We start from the raw sequence: 23,903 nt of genomic DNA on the forward strand, positions 1-23,903 counted from the left end.
TATTGGACCTCTCGAGCAGTCGGGAAAACGACGCTTTGCCAATCTATTGGTTGTAACCGATTATTTCACCAAGTGGATCGAAGCTGAGTCCTACCAATCTATTAAGGGGGAGCACGTGAACAAAATCCACCTAAATTCTCCTCCTTGCAACCTCTCCGTTAGTGCTCGGATCACCGAAGTGTTTGGGTGATCTCCGGAATCTGTAAAACGGAAAATTTTAGTATATTAGTCCGATAACAAAAACGTTATAGTCACAGCAGCGACGGAGGACTACAAGTGACCAAGATGTCATTCTGACCAACGCAAACAGCCCATTGGGTCTGAAGGCGAGCAAAGTTGAAGTCTCCCACCGACGCCGGAGTAACGCGGAAGTAGAAATACTTATCTCTCCATCGTTCGTCTTTTCCGAGGAGCGCCTGGATTATCTCCGGGCCACAGCGGCGGCATGTATAAAATGTCCCGGGAAAGCCCGAGTTGTGCTTGATATGGTATAACCGGAGGATGTCGTCCACCCCAAGTTCAAGTCCCATTTCGCGACCCCGAACGTAGAGGCCCATAACATGCCGCACAAAGTTTGGGCACATCTGGGGAAACGCCATTCGAAGACGTTGAAGGATCTGCAGAATGATCCTCGGGATTGGAAAGACGAGCCTGCACCGCTCAAAGTATGTGGTGTACGCGCAGCAGTAGTCCGGAGGAACCGTCTCTGGAGTAAACGAGCCGTCGGTAGATAGCATCATCTCCATGTTCGGAGGTACTCCGTGCTTCTGACGGAGGTCGGTCAAATGCTTGACAGAAGTGATCGGCGGGGTGTGATTCCCCCAGAGTTCAAGAGGTGCCATAATAACGTGAATAGAAAGAATGATAATTGCGGAATTAACTAGCCTTAGCAGAAAAAGATAAACGTAGCAGGAAAGAGAAGATAAGGCAATTAACGAGCAGAGGGAAGATCTCAAAAAAAATTCTTAAGCAAAGAGGAGAAGAGAAAGTATTACCTTGAAGTAGTGGATGAGTGCGCGGTTATGACGAGACGTGTGACTAATGACTTATAAGTCATAATGGTTTTGGTTTTCGTAATCCCACGGATCTCGCTTCTTTAATCTCGGCCGTCCATACCGTTCACCTCTACCGTCGGATCTTAGGAGAGAGAGGGTAATCATTACGAAGATCCTGGAAGCCGAGATTCAGTATGTTTCCCCCGAGAAGGATCGCAAAACCGAAACGACGAAAGATTTTCTGGATATTTGATATATCATGGTTTTTAGGTGTTTTTAGCCATGATATAAGTCTTATTTGTAGAGTCTATTTGGTATTTTTAGAGTCTTTTGAGTCTTTATAGGATTTAGCATGGATGGGAGCATAATGAAGCTAAATAGGAGGATTTGGAGTATAATCAAACATTGAGGCTGAGCTACGAAGTTGGGAGACCAGATCAAGAGTAAGCATCGATCGATGTTTCATATGTGTCGATCGATGCATAGCCAAAGACGAAATCGGAGGTTTTTCTCACAAGTTTTGAAGATTTACAAAGCTGCCCCAAAGTTTTCCATATTTGCATCAATAGTCCCTGGACGTGTTGGAATATAAATAAGATTTTTATGGTCATTGTTTAGACCTAAGGTTTATTTTTCCCTGCAACTTTTGAGAGCAAAACCCTGTGAGAAATTTTAGAGAGCTTTTGGAGAGAAGAATCAATACTCCTTCAGAGAAGATTCAGAACTCCTTTACTTCTTCTTTAATATTTTTTCTTAATGCAATTTATTCAGAAGATGTTTTGTGTTTCATTGATTATGTCTGAGTAGATCTGCTTGTTAGGTTTAGGGTTTCTGATTAAGGATTTCATGGATTATTAGATCTGTTAATTTAGGATTCATTATCTTTCTTGTTCTTTACCATAGATTGTTCTTAATGCTAGATCTTTGATTAGTCATCTGAATTTAGATCTTAGGATTATTGATTGATATGAGAATATAATTGATTTTCCTGATAAAACCTTTGGTGAGCAAAATTACTTTTTGCAAAGAGATTTGATTTAGTAATTTTGTGAACTTATCTAAACTTGATTTTATTGCTGGTTTTTAACTTGAATTTTGCAAAGAGATTTTGATTTTCTGGTTTTAAAACTTAGATAATATTTGCAGTGAGAACTGATTTATTTTATAATTGTGTTTAGAGTTCAAGAACAGTGCTTAATTGTTGAATCCTGCTTGTTTAATTAATTGATCTGATTTTCCATGATTTCCTGAGAATTTCCCTGAGTCTAGCGTTTATTCCTATTGATTTACAACTCCTTTGTTTTCTGTTTTTGCATTGCTATTTAAATTACAATTTTGGTTTAGCATAATTAAAAGATTATTAAATCTATTGTGTGAATCTAGAGTTCTTGTGGATTTGATCCCTAAATACTACATTGACCTCTTAATTTGAGAGAGTAGCTCTAGGGTAAATTTGAGCATATCAATATTCGCCTTTTCAACCTCTAAAATTATGTTCAAAGGCTGGGGGACAATTGTTGGTGTTGGGTTTCGCGGGTCGCAAGCCCAAAGAAAAGAAAAGTCCATTAAAAACTAGAGGCCGTACCAGTAAATGGGCCGGGCACGGGCCCAGGAAGAGAGTTTGGCTATGTGGCGGAGTCAATCCAAAGATGAGGTCCGGAGGTCGCGGTCAAGATCATAGGCGGGATTTGAGGAGGAGATCCAGGAGAAGTTGGAATCGCTTTAGCTTAAATACTCGAAGTATGTAAAGAAAAAGGGATATGTAATTTTTAACGAATACAACAGAGAAAATCAATACAAAATCCAGTTCGTTTGTTCTTCATTGTTCTTGTCGATTTATACCGAAAGTCTGCCCAGATCTTATTTCTTAATCAAATCTTTCTAGTTGTTGTTTCTGATACCAACAATAGGGTACATGGAATGGGACCCACACGCTTTGCAAAATGAACGAGACATACAGTATTGTGCTTCTTGGCATGAGCCTTGCAAAGTCTCGCAGCATGCACTTTGTATGCAAACTATGAAGATGCAGTCGCTGTAGCAGGCTGTTGTTGGAACAAGGAGCTGCGAGGAAACTGGATTCTGCATTTGTGATCAGACGTGTGATGCATGACAAAAGAGCGGCTCAGCGGCTGACGTGTTATGGCCGGTGCGAGCTGGATATGGAGATAAAACAGAATCGGGAAAGGAATTATTTGGAGAATATTCTTCTCGACAATTAAGCAAGGAGAGACCTTGGCGAACATGCAATTGCCATAAGCCAAGATATGAAGATCTTATAGTTAGGATTTGTGAGGCCAAGTATAAAAAGGGTCGAGGGATTAGTCGTAGGTTTCTTTTAACACTTCAGAACTTTTGGTGAGAGATTGTAAACTTCAAGGCTATCAAAAAGAGCTAAGAAGGTGAGTGTTTGGTTATTCTCTTAGATCTAATACCTAGGGTAGTTTAGATAGAAAATTGGAGAATGCTTATATTTATTCCTGTAATCAATAACTTGTTTATTAAGAATAAATATAAAAGTGCTGGCTTGGCGCGTTTCCAAGCAGAAGTGTGTGTGTAACCTCTATACCTTTACAACCTAGCTCGAAGATCTTTACAAGTGTAGAACCATGTCTTCCGAGTTTGTTTCTTTCTCACAAATGTCACAGCAGTATTTGCCACTTGCCTTTTCCCCGTAGCATAGTGAGAGATGATGCATGATTGTCTACTCTATGTTGTAAACACTGTGGTAAAGTGGCACAATGAAAGCATAAGAAAAATCCACAACCACTTTCAATGCACGTAAGCACAGGAGATGACCCCATATAATTGAAGCAGAAGACAAATCCATAACCACTGCATTTTCTTTCTCCCACTGGTGGAATGTAATATAAAGGATGATGGGGATGGCTTGGATAGAAAAATGGTTCAGAAATTGAACTGAATTGTACATGTAACTTCATATCCCCACACTGGTACATGAAACCATTGGAGAGTCTATTACAAGCAGTGCAGTGAAAGTAATCTACCTTGCTTGTAAATCAAGTAAGTTGTTCATTGTGTAGCACATGCCATTTCTTTCTAGGAGATTCAGCACAGTTTTGGTGAAGAATGAAATCACAATCGATACAGCCATAGAAGGATTGGAGACAAATGGGATGGGTGCGAGCGCCACACCGCTTGTTTTCTTAGCAGAAAAAACCATCAACGTCGAATCTTAGGTAATGCTCTATGTGGCTGAAATGTTGTATTGTGTTGTCATCTATTACCATGTATGGCTCTATATATATCTTCCGTCTCTTCAGGTATTCCTTCGAGTTCTTTCCCGTTCCACACATCCTTTCTAGTTGCACATTTGGAATGAACGACATAGTGAGGACACCTCTGACAAGAATACTCGCCTCAAGTCCATTCCACCTTTTTTCGACAAACTCCAAATGCAGAATTTGTTAGGGTATAGAGACACACAACACACTGATTTACACTTGAAACGCGCCAAGCCAACACTTTTCTCTTCAATCTAATTAACAAAATTTATCTCTTACAATGATACAATTTTGTCTTGGCCCTTATTCAACCTATTCTACCCAATAGGATTGATCCCGACTAAGAATGAATCTGAGACTCTCTCTCTTTTCTATCTAACACAACACCTTGTGTAGATCTAAGAGAGTAAAACCAACCCTCTCTCTTCTCTATCTAAATTCTCACCAGTATAGATCTAAGAGAAAGAAAAACAATTCTCTGTGCACTTAATCACCTCCCTGATTAACGTCACAGAGAACTGGGAACACATCTTCTAAGCCTTATTTTTGTGGCTTCGAAGTTTACAACTGTATCAATATTCTAGAGTGCTCAAATTGGCTCGTGGCCTACTCCTAGAATATATATACACGACTTGAGAAACCCTGGAAGGCAAATCTCCAAGTATCACGGGATAAGGAAATTGCTTGTTTCCCAGCCTTATCCTTTCCTTAACTGTTGCGGAGAATATTCTTCATATCTCCAAGCAAACGAAAATTGCTTGCTGCTCAAGCTTATCCTTTCCTTTTTTATCGCAGAGAATATTTTCCATATCTCCAAGTACAATCTTGTCTCTATCTTCAATGCCAAGTCAGCAGCCTTCCTTGACACATTTATCACATCCACTCACGTCTTGCCACGTCAGCTCACACATCCATGTCAGCAACTCGGGTGTCTGTGATCTGATGCAGCTTCTTGATTGGCACAATGACTTGTTCCTCACAGCGAGTTGTTCCAGAATCTGCATTTACAATTTCCCCCTTTTTGACTGAGTTTGATACTCAAGCATCTCTCTGGTTCAACCTGAAAAGACACTCCAACAAACACAAGCCAAAAACAGAACAAGCAACAACTAGACAAAACAACAATCATTATCTAGCAAAATCAATCAACAGCTTGTTCAAACAGAACTATGGTTAAGAACCTAATCAATCAGAAACCCCAGTGGACTGCAGCGGAAACCAAGTTCTTAATAGCTCTCTTAATCAGACTGAATCAATTGGCATATCCTCAATCATTCACAACCTAAAGTCAACCAACCAATTAATTCATTAAGTCTCCCCCATAAACAATGATTCTCCCCTAAACCAAGTAGCTACAAGGATTCTCCCCCACAGGTACAGAACTCCTTAGCATTAGGCGTTGATTAAAATTATATCAAAACCAAAATCATTCTCAAAAACCAGAACCAGAATCATTCTCCCCCAGCTTGAGTGATCAACTAAGTCAAAAACAGACATATGTATCACAACAAACACTGAGTTATGGGAATCACTTACCTGCTAACAGTGCTTCGCATCCTTAAGCACTCTGATGATCAGTCTCTTCACCTATTGGAACAGCTTCATGTTTGTAGGCGTTTTGACTCTCCTTGCAACCACAACTGGATGTTGGGCTATAGGACGCTGATAGTCGAGAATTCGAACAGCAAGTAGCACTGTGATCGAATCATAGTAATGAGGTGACCATACACAAGCTTTACCAGAAAAAACAGTCTCTTGTGTATTATTTCAAAACTCTGCTTCACTGTAGATCTCCTTCATCCTTGCATCCAAATCAGTTTCTTCGATCGATTCTACACAGAACCGTGTTGCCCTTATAAACAGATGAGCAAGGCATTTTCTACTTCCCGAATCTGTCATAAGTGAGACTTCATAAAATCCATGTTCTTTGAAGAGAACATTCACTGTCTTGATCAAAACCCTTGGCAGTTGACAGATTAGTGCAAGAACCTCATACACCTTCTCTTAAGCAAGTCTTCAACGCAAACACATTCCTGAGAAACTTAACAGTTGCATTTAGCATCATTGAGAGCAAACACAATCGTCTGTTCTTTAACACAACATTGTCCAAACATGCATGTACGATGATGACCAGAGCATCACATCTCTGTTGTTCCTGTAGAAACCTAAACCAAAAGTCTCATTGCAATCTGTTGCCCCTGCAGATTATCAGGAATGAGTTGATCTCTTTTCATCCATCTGTAGGCTTCAAGAAACTGAAGCATCTACACACTTCTACATAATCTTCCTTAACCGCAAGATGACATCTTCTCTAGATTCACTTGTAGAAGATAAAACAGACCCTAGCTTTGGACGTAGTGACCCGTGGTGAAACAGAATTTGGAGCAAATATATCGGTGAAACAGACGATAATGCGCAAGTCAAGCAGCTGGTGGGACATAGACACTTGCCTCGTAGCACAAACCATCTTCCGGTAACAGTCCCCTGCATCAAATACTTTGATCAAAGATGGAACTCAAATGAACGACCACGTGTTGTATTGACATGATAGCCACATAACAACTTGCAAGCACAATCTTCTGTCTAGGAACACTCATCAGCCTCTGGCAGAGGTTGCTTCATTCCTTTGCATCATCGAACCGACATTATACTCATTCATTGATTGAGACCCAATATCAGTCGTTCGATTCGCCTTCAGACACATGAAACCTCAACAACAATCCTCTAAAACACTTTCACAACCGACATAATTAGATGAACATGCAGCTCTCTGATCCTACTTCCATGATCAATCCATCACTCAAGATATCAGACCCTTGATCCATTGCTGCTCTCTGGAGTTTACCTCTTAGAGAGTCATGATCATTCCTATGAGCTGAACCAAATGAGCTTAAACCTAAAACACTTAACACACACTTGTTGAAAACATACAAACGCTTCTCATCAACAATATTTACAATCAGCCTCTTGTTTCAACAATCAATCATATGAATTTAACTACAAAACATTGATTCTACAACACATTGTTTTCTTTTCAGCATTTTATACACAACCTCAGACATCCAAACATTGTTAATCACAGGAGGTGAGGGAACCAGAAAAGCAATAGACCATCAAGAGTAATTTTCTATTAATTTTTACTTCTTAAAGTAAGAGGCTTTCATACCTTGAGATCTGTTATGTGATGTGTGCCAACCACTTGTTCAGGACTTCACCAGAAACTACCACAACCTTTTGTGAATCTTCAAAGAACAACTCTATGATCAGTGGCTAGTCTTTCCCTCTGGCATGCCTTTGATTCTCATGGTTCACCATCAACGTGAAGTAGGCAGCTGGAATTTCCTTTGGAGAGTGCATTGACAGGAGTGTATCAAGTCCTTTTTTTTTTTTTTTTTACTTTTCATGATACACTACCTTAGACCTTCGATCCAACAGGCACGAGTGATCTTCACAGTTTGATGATATGAACGATCTTCTGTTGAATCTCCTGATTTCTATCAGCGATATCACTTGACTTCTCAACCGCAGATATTTGTGCATTCCTTTGTTATTATTCTTCAGGGCTCTGTTGCACACGTACCAGCCACATTTTTTTTTTTAATTGCAAACAACTGGTACTTCTTTCAGAATGGAATGCATAATAATGCCACTCCTCAGCTCTTTAACCTCCTCCTTCACGACAACGTTTTACGAGATTCCCCATATGAATTAGCATGACAGGCAGCTGTTTTCCACTGATTCTTCGTTTAGACAGAGTGTTGCTCTTTTATACATTCTAGGAATTCCATGGCCTGTTCTGATGCATGTTCCTGTATCTGATCAACACAACTCACATAACATATTAGATCCCACAAACACCAATGACTTTTCTCAGAATCATGTCTTGATCCAAGTCCAATGGTTTTATAAACAAATCAGCAATTCGCAAATCAATACTCTGATGTTCTATTACTTATCAGTTTCTCCACAACTATACTATGAATAAACTAATATTCAGGATCCTGTAATTGTAATTTTAGTATGTGACACATGATCTACAACAATATTAACAAACAAACGATTATCACACAACATTGATCAAGGTCTAAGAATGTACCGTACGATGTTCTCAATTGTTTGATTCTCATCAGGTGATGAAAACAGGTTCCCAAGGCATTAACCTCATATTTAAAAATTGAACGAGGTACCTTGACAAGCTTCTGAGCATAGCTGAAGATCATATTTTTTCTCAGAAGGCAACAGCCACTCGATCCTTCACGATGATTCAGAGAGCGAGATCTCTTCAGGTTTCTGCTAGCTCATTTTGTCAACACCAACCATATGTTGGATATACCTTTAAAATACTTGACAACCCCATTAGCAGCTCGCATGTGTGATACTTTACGATCATGGATGTGGCTTCATCTCCACTTCTCTGTAACTCATATGCACTGATCAAACCTTTGACATACTTGCATCAGTATATGAATACTTCATCATCTCGTGATGAAGTGAATGTGTTGTGTCTAGCGAACTCTCTTTAGAGCTTTGTACGACCATCGTGCCCTGTGCTCCACAACTTTTCCAACTTGTCCAGCTTCTCTTTAGCTTCGCCCATGTTTCAACTTAACTCCATTTGCAAAGCTCTGACATGCAACGCCACTAACTGCATCCGAACAACTCTGTGTAATAGCAGCAGAAACAACAACTCTGCCCTCCTGAATCCTTCCAGCAGCTTCTTGATGGAAGTGATTCTCACAGTTTTCTGAGTGCTACAGCTTACACTTGACAACAGCTAGTTAATACACTCCTTCTCAGATCATGTCTCTAGACATCATAGAACACTGCTGATTGAACTCTTTTGTTTGTGGATTGGACGACTTCGATATATAACAGCTATTATCAGAGTGCTGACCTTGGACTCAAATATTGTTGCGCTCATCAACGACCTGACATCTTTCCTTGGTGAAGGTAACATTTAAACCCTTGTCACACAACTGACTGATGCTAATCAGATTGACTTTTAGTCCATCGACAAGGTTGACAGATTCCATAGTGGGCTGGTCTTTACCTCGAGATGCACCTTCGCCTCTGATTGTACCTACAACTTCATCCCCAAAAGTGACCTTGTCAGCTGAGCCTTCTTCAAAGTTGTATAGCCTTCCGTGATTCACAGTCATGTACCTTGAACAACCATAGTTCTTCAATACAACAGTCTGTTGACCATCAACAGTGTGCAAAACATACAGTTCATGTCACGCTTCTTGATGTTTACTCTCCTGTATCTTCGAACATTTTGTGACACTCCTTCAGATGCGTGAGTAGTATAGTGCAATCCAGACACTTGAAACAGGAAGCTTTGTGGAGGCTCTGACTTGCATAAAAACAGCGACATGTTCTTTTGTTCAGAACTCCGACACTCCATGTTCTTGTCTCAACTTCTGATCTTGTCTTTTCTTTCATCGATTTGAGGTGTAAACCATTGTTAATTGTGGTACTTGAAGATCCACTATAACAATACATATCATTCTTCTTAATGAATACTTGATTGCCTCTTCTTCCAACATTGTGGAACTTCTTCTCGCTTAATACTTGACTTACACGATTCTTAAATCTGTAGCAATCAACCTTAATATGACCAATTACACCACAGTACCAACAACGACGCAGTTCCCCTCTCAGGTTGTTCACAATAATCATCTGTTTAGTCTTCCGCAGGTTGAAGTCAGACGCTCGTTTGACAACACCACCTTTGTTTTGCAGCACTATTGACCCATTCACTGCACTTGTGTCACCACTTGAGTTTCTTCCATGGTTCTTCATACCACAGTTTGCAATCATAGTAGCCTTGTGAGTGACCAGCCGCCTGTCCAGATCTTTTGCTCCTTTACTCAGCCTCTTGTTAATCTTTTAGCTGATCCTCAAGACGTTGTCTCAACAGAGACGTAATAACTTTCTCCTCAGACAACAATTTCTCAAAGAGTGAAGACTCTATAGAGCAGCTCTTTCTTCTCAGACATCAGATCATAATTCTCCTTCTTCTGCAAAATCAGATCCTTAGACAGAGCGATGACTTGTTTCTCAACTGATAAGCCAGCCACATCATCCTTAGGCTTCAAAACAGACTTCTGATTCTTACCATCTTCTTTGGCTGAATCAATATCACTCCATGTCAAACAAGATTTCGTATGAACACAACCTTGACAGTTGTAACACTTCAACATGCTTCTTCTTTTAAGTCTAGAACATTCTTATTGGAAGTGTCCATAACCTTGATATTCAGAACTCTGAGATTCTTTCTCTGCATCAGATCTGGATGATGAAGATTGATGCTGACGTTACACACCCTTCAAACTTCTGAACTGCTTCTTAATCAGTACTCCCTCATTACCTTGAACAGACGTCTGAGTTTCTACAGTCTTCAGAGTGAATGATTCCTCAGCCTTCTGATCGTTCTTTCTCATTTGCAGTTCATCTGTCTGAACTAATTTCACACACTGATCAACCTTCTGTTCATCAGAACTTAGAGCACCTTTACCATCAGATTTGTGAGAAAGATATCCATGTGATAAGCTTCTGAGAAATTCCTTGACAAACCTCTTATCCTTATATACCTTCTTCAGCACTACAACTTCCTGACACGGCGAGCTTAGTTGACTGTTGAAATGACAGGATGGTGATACATCAGTTTTTTCCTTCTTCACCCTTCTGGTTTCCTCAAAGAAGGCTTCCAAAATATCCGAAGCTTCTTTCGCCGACATATACTCTTGTACCATCGCGAACAGATCCATCGGCAAGCAGCAGAAAATAGTAGATAATGCTTCAACGTTATGTTTTCCCTTTAACTTCTCCTCAGCCGTCCACAGCTTACAGGGCTTTACTACAGTTTCTCCTCTCATGTTCGTAAGTGTTGGAAGTGACCATCCATCTTCAACAGCGAACCAGGCTTCCATATCACGACTCTGAATCATCTGTCTGATTTGTGCTTTCCAATCATCATAATGCTCAGCATCAAGCATCAGTGGATTGTTCTCATCAACGAACTGTTGTAGATTCTCCATACCTTGTCTCAAGATCTCACCTGTTGAAAAGATAAACAATTCTTTTATCAGGCGTCCGCTCTGATACCAATTGTAAGGGTATAGAGACACACAACACACTGATTTACACTTGGAACGCGCCAAGCCAACGCTTTTCTCTTCAATTTTATTAACAAAATTTATCTCTTACAATGATACAATTTTGTCTCGGCCCTTACTCAACCTATTCTACCCAATAGGATTATCCCGACTAAGAATGAATCTGAGACTCTCTCTTTTCTATCTAACACAACACCCTGTGTAGATCTAAGAGAGTAAAACCAACCCTCTCTCTTCTCTATCTAAACTCTCACCAGTATAGATCTAAGAGAAAGAAAAACAATTCTTTGTGCACTTAATCACCTCCCTAATTAACGTCACAGAGAACTGGGAACACACCTTCTAAGCCTTATTTTTGTGGCTTCGAAGTTTACAACTGTATCAATATTCTAGAGTGCTCAAATTGGCTTGTGGCCTACTCCTAGAATATATATACACGACTTGAAAAACCCTGGAAGGCAAATCTCCAAGTATCACGGGATAAGGAAACTGCTTGTTTCTCAGCCTTATCCTTTCCTTAACTGTTGCGGAGAATATTCTTCATATGTCCAAGCAAACGGAAATTGCTTGCTGCTCAAGCTTATCCTTTCCTTATTTATCGCAGAGAATATTTTCCATATCTCCAAGTACAATCTTGTCTCTATCTTCAATGCCAAGTTAGCAGCCTTCCTTGACACATCATCACATCCACTCATGTCTTGCCACGTCAGCTCACACATCCATGTCAGCAACTCGGGCGTTTGTGATCTGATGCAGCTTCTTTATTGGCACAACGCTATGTTCGGCACAACGACTTTTTTCTCACAGCGAGTTGTTCCAGAATCTGCATTTACAGAATTCACAACACCAAGAACAAAAGTGCGAGAAACATGATGATCATGCCGATTAATGTTAATGAGGCGTTGAAGGGAAAGACACTCTTGATGTATCATGAAATCACACTGAACACATATATAAGGGTTTCGATCTCCACTCAATCCGCAAGCAGTACATGTAAAAGAATCAAGTCTTGGGCGAAAGATGAGTTGGTGAGCATGAACTAATTTCAAATCCATAACAGATTGTGGAGGTGGGTTTAAAAGACATACGGTATCCAACCTGAAGTTACAAGAAGAACAATGATAAAACAATATATCATTAATCTTTCTTGTGAAATGACGACATTTTCCATCTGAATATTCCAGTTGTTGACCTTTGTGGAGCTTAAGAGGATGTAAGGGATGGTCAGTGTGGTTTACCTTTGACATGTATTGATAGAATGGTCCCTCTTCAAAGCCAAAGAGATGTGTTATGTCTAACACATGAACAAGTTACCAAAGAGATAAACTCTGTTTTGTCCAATTTCAAGTCTACTCATTCATAAGATGCTAAGGTCTATAAATACAAGAAGGAAAAATAAGTAAATCACACACTATCCTACGAATAAGGAAACATGACGTGAAGTGGAAACATGGTAATAAGTGATGGGAGTCTACCGGTTGAAGTGAGAAAACCAATACCAAATACAAGGACTGAACCAGCAGGAATCGGTTAAGGAAGAGTAGAAGAAAAGAATGTCACGTTTATTGCTATTGTAACTAGGATTGAACCCGTGGTACACCGCGGGACAATATTTTGAATTTTAAAAATTTAAAATTTATATTCTATTTATTTGTTATTTTATTATTGTTTTATTAATTTTAAAATATAAAATTTTACAGCTATTTGATATATAGGATTTTTGTAGTGTTTTCAGCTTAAAAATAAAAAAAATATAAAATTTTACAGCTTAAATATATTAAGTATTCAAAATATAGGATTTTTGTAGTGTTTTCAAGGTTTTAATTGAAAAAATATAACAATAAATTTTATTATTCTATTATAATTTTTTTAAAAATGTTGATCCGTGCTTTAAGCACAGGATATTTCCTAGTGGTCTAGTAATATATTTATCTTCTGGTACACATCTAAAAGTGTTTTAAGAAAAAAAAAACAATTCCACTTAACTCCCTATATGGGATTAATGCCAACCCGTCTCACCAAAATCAAAATAAGTTTTTGCGTAAAAAAAAAAATCAAAATAAGTTTTTTTATCAAGTTTAATTATGTTAATTGTTTTACCAAATTAGCATATTTTTATAGTTTATAATTTTTCCATGTCAATATATATAGTTTATGATAATTAATAGAATTTTAATTTTTTGGTAATTTTTCAAAAAATAAAAAATAAACCAAATTATATGGGGGTTTTCAACATATTTAACGTGACATTTTATAATTGGATTTTCAGTTTAGGAAATTTATTAATGTTCATATAATTATGGAGATTATAAACTTTTGTTATGGAAAATCTATTGTATATCATTTAAATTTGAGAGATTCTAGCATCCATAAAAATAGTTTTGGAGATTTAATGGGTTAAAACTTTAATGGGTAGAGTTGTTTTTGGAAAAATCGGAATGTATAGATGTTGTTAAGATTTTATGGCAATAAAGGTAACAAATGTTGGTCAATTTAAGAAAGTTTAGTATTTGAGTTTCTCTGCAATGTTATTTATGGAATTGTTTTAGGGGTTAATGTTGTAAAAAAAAATTAAATAAGTAAAACTTAAAAGGCATAAATCAAAATGTACTTAAAAAATGTTAATACAGATATTCCACTGAATATTCCCTTAGCTTTATGAACCTCATTGATTTTTTTTTACATCAAGGAACCTTATTGAAAGAATGGTACTTTTGGAAAGAAAATGGAATCTGTTAATGGTATTTTTTTTGGCAAAGAAAAAAAAACTTAACAACTGTATTTTTGTAAAAAAAAAAACTTAAAATGGGGTTTTTTAAAAAAAAATCCTCTTTTTATTTTTTATGAAAAAACTGAATGGCATCGTTGCAACGGTGAAAAGTAAACAACAGATGGCATTGTTGCCAAATTAAAAAAAAACAAAAAATCATTAAAATCTCTAGAATTATATAATAATAGAAAGAAATTACTTTAAACTGGAAAATTAATCAATACAATAAAAATACAATGTTTCTTTCCAGAGGTTGACACCTCAGCTTCTGTATTGAAGCAGGTGTTGACACCTCAGTAAAAATCAACAACCTATCAAATTATAACAATTAATACAGCTCAACTTTTCTCTTCCTTAGGTGGACAAAGCAAATCAAAAACGCTTTGTATCACTGCGTTTAATCATCAATACAAATTTATGTTCTTCGTCGCCTCATACCAACCTTCGACCTACTCTCTCTACCATTACCAATCGTTAGTCGATTGATTGATTGCTTGTGGTGGATTTCACAACAATAAAGTACCTAAACCCAGAAGATCTTCGATTAGATGTCGCCGGTTCAATGAGGTATTTTCCCATCTCTCTATTCCTTGTCTTTGTTTGCTGATTCCTTGTCTTTGTTTGATTCAATGATATACTTATATATGAACACAAAAATTTCAACTTTGTTTTTAGTTCTGCTGTTTTCGAGATGGGCAATACCAAAGTAATTGCAGCTGTCTATGGTCCAAGAGAGGTACTTGATTTGACCTATAAAGATTGGTGCTTTTGTTATATATAATCCAGTGAATTATGCGAATTGGTTTATTTCTGTTTGTTTTAATTGTATGTATCTATCTCGGTGAGAGCATTTTATCTCAGACAGAGAAACCAAGTTGCATATCTAATCTTAAGCTGATCGGAGATTGGAAGATCTGCTATATTATACTAATTGCTTCATCGAAGATTCTGAGGTTGGCTAAGTTTGAGTTTCAAATAGATTAATAGATAGATAAAATTACGAAACATAGTTCGTTGTTCACTGAATTGTTTTTTGTTAGGGATCTGTTTGTTTTTTCTTTGTTAGGGATTCGTGATGATAGATTAATAGTTCAGATAGACAAGACAAGAGTTTAATTGTAAGATATATAAGAGATATATCTTATATATCTTATAGAGTACCTGAATGATGCCTTTGACTCGCCAGACGTTATGTTTGAGAAGCACAATATCGGAATGATCAAGGATGTAGGGCCTGAAGTTCCCGTCGCACTGACTCTATAGATGCGTTGTGTTCGGCCGAGAGCTGAGTGGCGTGAGCCTCACCAGTCACCCTCATGACTTGTCCTAGCACTGCCCGTGAGTCCCCCGCATTGGCCACATAGAGCTTCCCATCGCAGATGACGCTTACAAGACAGCAAGATCCTACAGTGGCTATCTGAGGTCTTGAGTTCGAGAGAAGACAAACACGCATCTTCGAAAAGTCCATAAATATTGAGTTATGTCTTGCTCATTAACGAAGATGCTAATCAATAATCGTAACTGTTTTCAGTGGCATAGAAAAGTACAACTGAATATTTTATTTTTGTCATCGTTGCACTTTTGAGTTTTGACTTTTTTTTGAATCATATTTGATTTTTACTCGAAAATATTTTCATTACTTTCTCATAGTATTATACTATTATTGAAAATGAAGGATTTGAAAGTGTGATATGCTACTAAAACCTATAAAAATTTATTGTTATTGTAAAAATGTATATATATTATGAATAGTAGAAGAGTAATCAAATATAGTAGTTTATGTGAAAATTTCCAATTCCAAATAAATTGATAATAATGACTAATGAGTCTGAAAACTTTTCATCTCATTAGTGACGTGAGATACGTGATCGTCGTGGTTACTAGGAACCGATTGGTTATGATGTGATTTCGAATATGCGACAGAGGTGGATGTTCAAATATTTTTTGGTTTGGGTTTGAGACGGATTATAAAATATTTTTTGGTTTGGATTTGAGGCGGATTATGTTTCTTTGAATTTCATTATGAGTTTATATGGTATGGTTTTGGCCTTTTGCTATCTTAGAGTTTTTTATTATTTAAATATTATCTTTTCTTTTAATGTTGACAAATCATGTTTTAAGGTAAATAAAAAATTAAAAATGATAATCAATCAACACATGGTTTGATTTTTTTAATTATTATTGCAAACAATATAAAAATTAGCTTTAAAATAATTAAAATAAAAACAAAATAAAAAATAATCCCGCGGCGTAGCGCGGATACTATCTTAGTGAATTCTAAAACTATCTTGGCTTCACAAACTTTATTCATTTTTGGCTTTTAACGATCTATCTTCAGTTTGCTTTTAGTCTTCTGGATCCTGCAAGATATGCGCATTGTAAAGAGCAAATGTGATACGTAGTTCCAAGCATCTTCAAGTTGATAGGGTACATGCAATGAGACTCACACACCCTGCAAAATGGGCGAGATACACTATTATTGAGCACCACCTCGTATGATATGTCATAATAATCGATTGTGCTTCTTGGCATGAGCCCAGTAAAGTCTCCTAGCACGCACTTTGTATGCATACTTGCTTGTTGATCTTTACACGTGTAGAACCACGTATCCAGATTCATTTCTTTCTCACAAATATCACACCAGTATTTACCATTTGTCTTTTCGCCATAGCATAGTGAGAGAGGATGATCATCTACTCTATGCTTTATCACTTGTGGTAACGTGGCACAATCGAAGCCTAACACAAATCCACAACCACTTTCAATGCACGTAAGAACAAGAGATGAAGAATTGTTGTCGCAACCGTTGCATTGTTTTCCTTCCTCTGATGGAATGTAATATAAGGGATGATGGAGATGGCTTGGATGGAAAAACGGCTCCGAAATTGATCCGCACAGAACATCAAACTTCTTATCCGCACATTGGTACATAAAACCATTGCACAATTTTTGACAAGCATAACACACAGAGAAATTGGCCACGCCTGTAACTAAAGTAAGCCGTTCATTGTGTAGCACATGTCGTTTCCTTGTAGGAGATTCAGCGCAGTTTTGGTGAAGAATGAAATCGTCACAATCAATGCATCCATAGAAGGGTTGGAGACATATGGGATGGGTGCAAGCACGGCATCGCTTGTTTTCCTTGCAGAGAACACCATTAACGTGGAATCTTAGGTAATGCTCTTTGTGGCTGAAATGTTGGATTGTGTTGTCATCTATTACCACATATGGATTTATATCGTCCACCTCTTCAGGTACTCCTTCGAGTTCTATCCCATTCCACACATCCTTTCTAGTAGCACATTTTGAATGAACGACATAGCGAGGACACCTTTGACAAGAATACCCGCCCCAAGTCCAATCCACCTTCTGGTGACAAACTCCACATACAGAATTGACTACACCAAGAACAGAAGTGCGCGAAACACGGTGTTCATGCCGATTAATGTTTATGACGCACGGAAGGTCAAGACAGTCTTGATGTATCATGAAATCACATTGAACACATATGTAAGGGCATCGATATCCACTCAACCCGCAAGCATTACATGTAAAAGAATCGAGTCGTGGACGGAAGATGAGTTGGTGAGCATGAGCTTTCAAATTAAGAACAGATTGTGGGGGTGGTTTTAAAACACATCCCGTATCCAAGCTGAAGTTGCAAAAAGAACAATGATAAAACAATTTATCAAAGTATATCTTTTTTGCGCAAAGACGACATTTTCTATCAGAATATTCCGGTGGTTTACCTTCGTAGAGCTTAAGAGGGTGTAAGGGATGGTAAGTGTGGTTTACCTCTGACGGGTCTTTTGTCACCGACGACCGATTCCTTAAACAATCCACATGGAAGGCTAAACCCCACTTTTTGCAATAATACTCATAACAAATAATCCTACCACAATTAGCAACGCAATCTAACTTCAACAGCTCCTTGTCCCTGCAACGGGTGAACCCATCTGGCTCGGACATAGCAATAACCCATGGTGGCTGGTACTGGGCACAGAATAGATCCACATCGAAGTCACAGATCTCGCAACGGTAGCATAGATTTACGATCCTCTCTTGGCATAAATCACATATATTGTCTTTGTGTGGTTTAGTTTGAAGCTTAAGAGGGTGAACCGCATGAGATGAGTGTTCAATATATTCAGGGGACTCGTCAACACATTTTCTGTGAACAAAGAAGTCACAGCTTTTGCAGTAATAGCCACCACTGGTGAATCCGCACCGCCCACAACAATCACCTTTCCGCAGATTATTCAAAGGCATCATAACATGCTCGTGGATCAACGGTAGGGACACTCCCTCAGATTCCATGCTCCGATGGTCGTATACTTCAAGATTGAAGAAGAAAGAAGAAAGAAGAAAGAAGAAACGTTGAATCCGAGATCTCAATTCTAGGCTCCTTTCTAGTCTCTTTCTCTCTCTACTAAAAAGTCTTCGTTTAATCTCAAAGCTGCACTTAGTGGATCATCCTACAGCAATTAAATTAGTTTTTTTTATTGGTTTATTAGTTAAAGACACAAATAATTGACTATGCTATAAGGAGATATACTATTTCTTTTTTTTCAACCATGACCACAACTGACCGACCCATTAACCAAATTTTTACATTCGTAGGAGCCGAGATTCGATCCCAGATATGATAATGCCTTCTACAAATGGACTTATCTTCTGCCACTGCACTAAGGTCATTTCACAGGAGAAATACTATTTTAAAAGCCACCTATGTATAATATAATTAAAGATTTAAAAGGCTATAAAATATCCAAATGAGCTAGCTATCGAGTTATGGTTGTACCTAATTTTTTTTTTAATGGGTAAGTATCATTTTTCTCAAGATTCAGTATAAATCAATTGTGCTGTCAAAAAATTATACTATATATAAATTAATTATAGATTACTAAAATATACAACATAAGCTCAGTGCCGTGCTCATAGATTTAGAGGCTTTGGAAAAAAAATTATATAAATATGTTCTATTGTTAATAATACTAGATTTTCATCCGCGGAACAATTTTTTATTAAACTAAAACTTTTAAATTTTAAGTTATAATTATTTGTTGATTTTGTTTAGTGTTAGAGATCGTATAATTGTATTTAGACTGTTAATTTTAGGGTTAATTCGTGGTATATTGCATGATATTGTTTTTTACATAATCGTAATTTAATTAATTAAATTAAATTTTTTAATCTTCTAATATTGATGGTGTTAATAATATAATAACATGATGAACACAGAATTAATAATATTTTAATTTATATTTATATCAACTCAAATCCGTCCTGCTATATAACCCGTCACGTGATATATTATAGTTTATGTTTCCATAAAATATTATAATTTTCTGTTTCCATAGAATAGAAGCAAAGAATTCAAAAAATAATAGAAAGTGTCATTAATATATTATAGTTTCTGTTTCCATAAAATATTGATTGCAGTATTGTGTTAGGAATGGAATATAAAATATTAAGTAAACAAAATATGATGTTATCGTTATTTTGGGAAATTTCCTAAGGATTAAGATTGTAAATAATTTTTTAAAAATAACTATAACTAAAAGGGTATAACACAAAATGTACTTCAAAAATGTTAATATAAATTATTATAGCAAAAAAATAAGAGATCTAAATACATAGTTAGTCATTTATATGCTATGATTAAGTCACATTTTTCCTAATGATTTAATTATTTTACACAATCATAGTTAAATCAACTTAATCTTTATATGTCAAATATTCTAATATTAATAGTGTTGACAAATAATAAAATGAGGATTTAACCCGTGTTAGCACAAATTTAATGATATTTTATTAATTCCAACATGTCCTCTTTATAACCCATCTACTGTATAACCATATTATATAGTATTTTTTTTTAAATTTTACACATTCATAATATTTTAAAATTTTATTTAATTTATATATATTAATTATAATATTTAAATAAATGTGAATTGAAATTCTTCTTAAGTTAAGAATCAAAGCTCACAGGTTTTGGAAAACAAAATAGGAATCAAATTGTTGTGTTTTCTTTGTTTGCAAAGGATTCAGAAATGGAATATCTTCAATACACAAAAAAAAAAGTGTGGTTAAATATCTCATAATTTATATTTTCATATTGATTTTGCAGTATATTTTAAGTTGGAATGCTATATAAAATATTTAGGAAACAAAATCTGAAGTAATGCTACTTTTCGAAATTTTGTAAGGATTAACTTTGTAAATAAGTACAAATAAAAGGGTAAAACCCAAAATGTACTTCAAAATGTATATATAGATAGTCAATAAAACGGCTCATAAAAATACCCTTCCTGCTCTTGTGACTAGGGACTAGCCTAGAAATTGGGGTAGGAATGCCTCATCGAAACATTAATGTCAGGGTTCTCATGAAATGTTCGTGGTTTAAATAAGACGTCTAAACATTCTGTTATCAAAGAGCGGGTGGAGAAGAGTAAATTTCAGTTCGGTTGTCTGTTGGAGACTAGGGTTAAAGAAGGGAATGCGTCGAGGTTGGGAAAGAAGTTGTTTCCAAACTGGTCGGTTTTGACAAATTATGAGCATAGTAGTCGAAGGCGCATTTGGGTGCTCTGGAGAGACAATGTGATCCTTTTTTCAAAAGTGAGCAGATCATTACGTGTTCGGTGAAGTTGGAAAATCAAGAAGAGGATTTTTTTTTTTGCTCTTTGTGTATGCTTTACATACGGTGGAAGCAAGGAATGTGTTGTGGCAGGAGACTCGGGATCATTATGCATCCCCCTTATTTCGCAATAAGCCTTGGGTATTATTAGGTGATTTCAATGAAACTCTGGATATGGTAGAACATTCTCGGGTTGATGATAGTCCATTGACTACAGCGGGGATGCGGGACTTTCAAGCAGTGGTAAATTCTTGTTCGTTAGTAGATATAACTTCCCATGGTCCTCTGTTTACGTGGTGTAACAAAAGTGAAGATGATTTGATCCTCAAGAAATTGGATCGGGTGATGGTAAATGCAGCTTGGGATAGTGTTTTCCCACAAAGCTATACTGTTTTCGCTGCACGGGGCTGCTCTGACCACCTGCCTAGTCGGCTTATGGTTCATGGTGAAGCTCGTCCTATTGAAAAACGGCGACCTTTCAAATTTGTTAATGTTTTGACAGAAATGGAGGAGTTCTTGCCACTAATGAGTGACTACTGGAATGAAACAGAACTGATACGCCCAAATTCGAGGATCACTCAGCCGAATTAGAAAGGATAGAAACTCGCCAAGGTGCAAGGTGTAACAAGGGAGATTTGATGGATTGAGGGGTCACACAGCAGTTGCGGAAGACTGCTGATATTCCCAACTCCAATCGCTGCTAGATATGACACACTAGTCCAGCAAGAGGAGGCTGTTGCTTGGATATTACACACCAAGAAACAAAGAAGTGTTTTAGACAAAGAACAAAGATATAGACTCATAAAATGAAAAAAGAAACTGATTGATTATTCTCAAATGAGATTACATGAGTTTATATAGGGATAAGAAACTTGGTAAGAAAGCCAAGTATTGATTATTCTTGAAACTAAAAGACAATGAATATAGATAGTTGAATGGAGACCCAACACTTGAACTTTTCCTTCCCAAGGTGTCCTTCCAGAGATGTCATTTCCAAGGTGTGTTGAACTCCATTTTTGTCACTCCTCTTTGACCACAAAATAAAGTGATTATTTTGGGCTTTCTTGGGCTTGTATTAGGCTGAAAATTGACTGGATTTGATAGACAACATCCCCAATAGAATTTCTCATGCTTTCTTGGGCCAGAAGCTCTTGATTTGACCCATTAAGTGTTTCCTTGATCTTCTCTCTCTCTTTGACTCCTTGGTCCAATTTTCTGATGAGAAACAACATGGGTTGAATGATTCTTTACCTTGGGCTTAGTAGAAACAGCTCATGGTTGCCAAACATAATTCTGGAAGCTCCTAAACCAATTGGACCTAAAACTCTTCAAGTGTAGAATTAGATTCACCTGATTTTTAAAATGAATAACTCCTTCATCTAAACTCTGAATGGACTGATTACACCTTATGATATGCTCTAGATGAGGTAAGAATGTATCCGAAATAATATTTTGGCCGGAAGAGTTGATCTTTGACTTCGTTCGTGTTGAGCAAGACTCAAGGATCTTCTTGGATGGTTTCATGATCACATCAAGAACCTTTGTTTTTATCTACCTCCACTCTATTTCGGTTTTCAAAGAAGTTGAAAGGACTAAAACCTAGACTAAGGAGCCTGGCAAAGCTGAGAATGGGGAATCTTGTTCGAAAGACAAAGGTAGCCTTCCAAACACTGTGTCAAAAGCAACAATCCAATTTGCAGCAACTTTCACCACAGGCCATGAAGGAGGAACACGAGGCCTATAGGAGATGAGATTTCTTGGCTGGTTTGGAGGAAAAGTATCTCAAGCAGAAGTCGAAGCTGCATTGGTTACAGGTGGGGGATAGAAATAACAAAACGTTTCATAAAGCTGCTAGAGTGCGGGAAATGCATAACAGTATACGGGAAATACAATGCTTAGATGGCCATGTGGTTGTGACCGTTGATGACATTAAAGTAGAGGCTGAAAGACACTTCAGAGAATTTTTGCAGGCCATCCTGAGTGATTTTGAGGGTGCAACGGTGGAACTTCTGGAGAGTTTTTTGTCGTACCGTTGCTCAAATGCATATTCTCAAGCTCTTGTCAGGGAAGTCTCGGGTGACGAAATTAAGAAGTTCTTGTTCTCTATGCCGTGTGATAAGTCTCCTGGCCCAGACGGATATACGGTGGAGTTCTATAAAGCTACATGGCCGTTACTTGGAAGGGAGTTTGTTGTAGCAGTTCAGTCTTTCTTTGCAAAAGGATTTCTGCCCAAAGGCATTAACACAACCATTCTTGCGCTCATCTCCAAATCCCTGGAAGCAAGGCAAATGAAGGATTATAAGCCTATTTCCTGTTGTAATGTGCTTTATAAGGTGAGCTCCAAAGTTTTAGCCAATAGATTGAAGTGAGTGCTTCCAAACTTCATATCCACCAACCAGTCGACATCTGTCCAGGATCATTTGTTGATTGAAAATGTGTTGTTAGCAACAGAATTGGTTAAGGATTACCACAAGGAATCCATTTCTAGTTGGTGTGCTATTAAGATTGACATCTCCAAAGCGTTTGATTCGGTTCAGTGGTCGTTTCTATCTACAGCTTCTTTTTTCATTCAAGTGAACAATGAACTTGTCGGTTTCTTTAGAAGCTCTAGAGGTCTTCGTCAAGGCTGTTCTATTTTGACGTATCTCTTTGTCATTTGCATGGATTTCCTATCTAAGATGCTGGACAAGGCTTCTGGTGAGCCCTAATTTGGTTATCACCCACGGTGTCAACATCTCGGTCTCACTCATTAAAGTTTTGCGGATGATCTCATGGTACTTACGGATGGTAAGAGGCGTTCTATCTGAAGGATTATTGATGTTTTTGAGGAGTTTGCTAAGTTCTCAGGGCTAAAGATTAGTATGGAGAAGTCCACAACTTATTTGGCTGGAGTTTCGGCTCCTCTAGTAGATAGCCTTCCGTTTGCAGTGGGATGCTTACCGGTTCGATATTTAGGTTTGCCGCTGGTCACTAAGCAGCTTACCTCTACATATTGTTCTCCTTTGCTTGAGCAAATTCGGAAGCGTATCGGGTCTTGGACAGCATGTCATCTATCTTTTGCAGGCCGTTTCAATCTGATTTCCTCTGTTATTTGGAGTGTGTGTAACTTTTGGCTTGGTGCTTTCTTTCTTCCAA

General features: G+C 37.5%; 1 protein-coding gene and 1 pseudogene across 2 annotated transcripts; both read right to left on the bottom strand.

The window, feature by feature from the left end:
• Window positions 1-251: 251 nt before the first annotated feature.
• Window positions 252-12,605, bottom strand: LOC147948594 (uncharacterized; annotated as a pseudogene).
• Window positions 12,606-16,242: 3,637 nt separating this feature from the next.
• On the bottom strand, window positions 16,243-18,615 carry LOC104718721 (uncharacterized). 2 transcript variants are annotated; one of them, XM_010436523.3, is made up of 2 exons: window positions 17,878-18,615; window positions 16,243-17,780 (listed from the first exon to the last, which is right to left on the bottom strand). In XM_010436523.3, exons 1-2 carry the CDS (start codon window positions 18,443-18,445, stop codon window positions 17,758-17,760), a joined length of 591 nt encoding a protein of 196 aa, XP_010434825.1. In that variant the 5' UTR covers window positions 18,446-18,615; the 3' UTR covers window positions 16,243-17,757. The 2 variants fall into 2 exon arrangements, with proteins under 2 accessions (XP_010434825.1, XP_010434819.1); XM_010436517.3 differs by having other exon boundaries at window positions 16,243-18,614.
• Between the last annotated feature and the right edge of the window lie 5,288 nt (window positions 18,616-23,903).

The sequence above is a fragment of the Camelina sativa genome, chromosome 2 (genome assembly GCF_030686135.1).
Source record: "Camelina sativa cultivar CO46 ecotype springtype chromosome 2, ASM3068613v1".
NCBI lineage: Eukaryota > Viridiplantae > Streptophyta > Magnoliopsida > Brassicales > Brassicaceae > Camelina > Camelina sativa.

Coding starts and splice junctions, on each gene's coding strand:
- LOC104718721 (XM_010436517.3), bottom strand. CDS start 18,445: ATGGAATCTGAGGGAGTGTCCCTACCGTTGATCCACGAGCATGTTATG.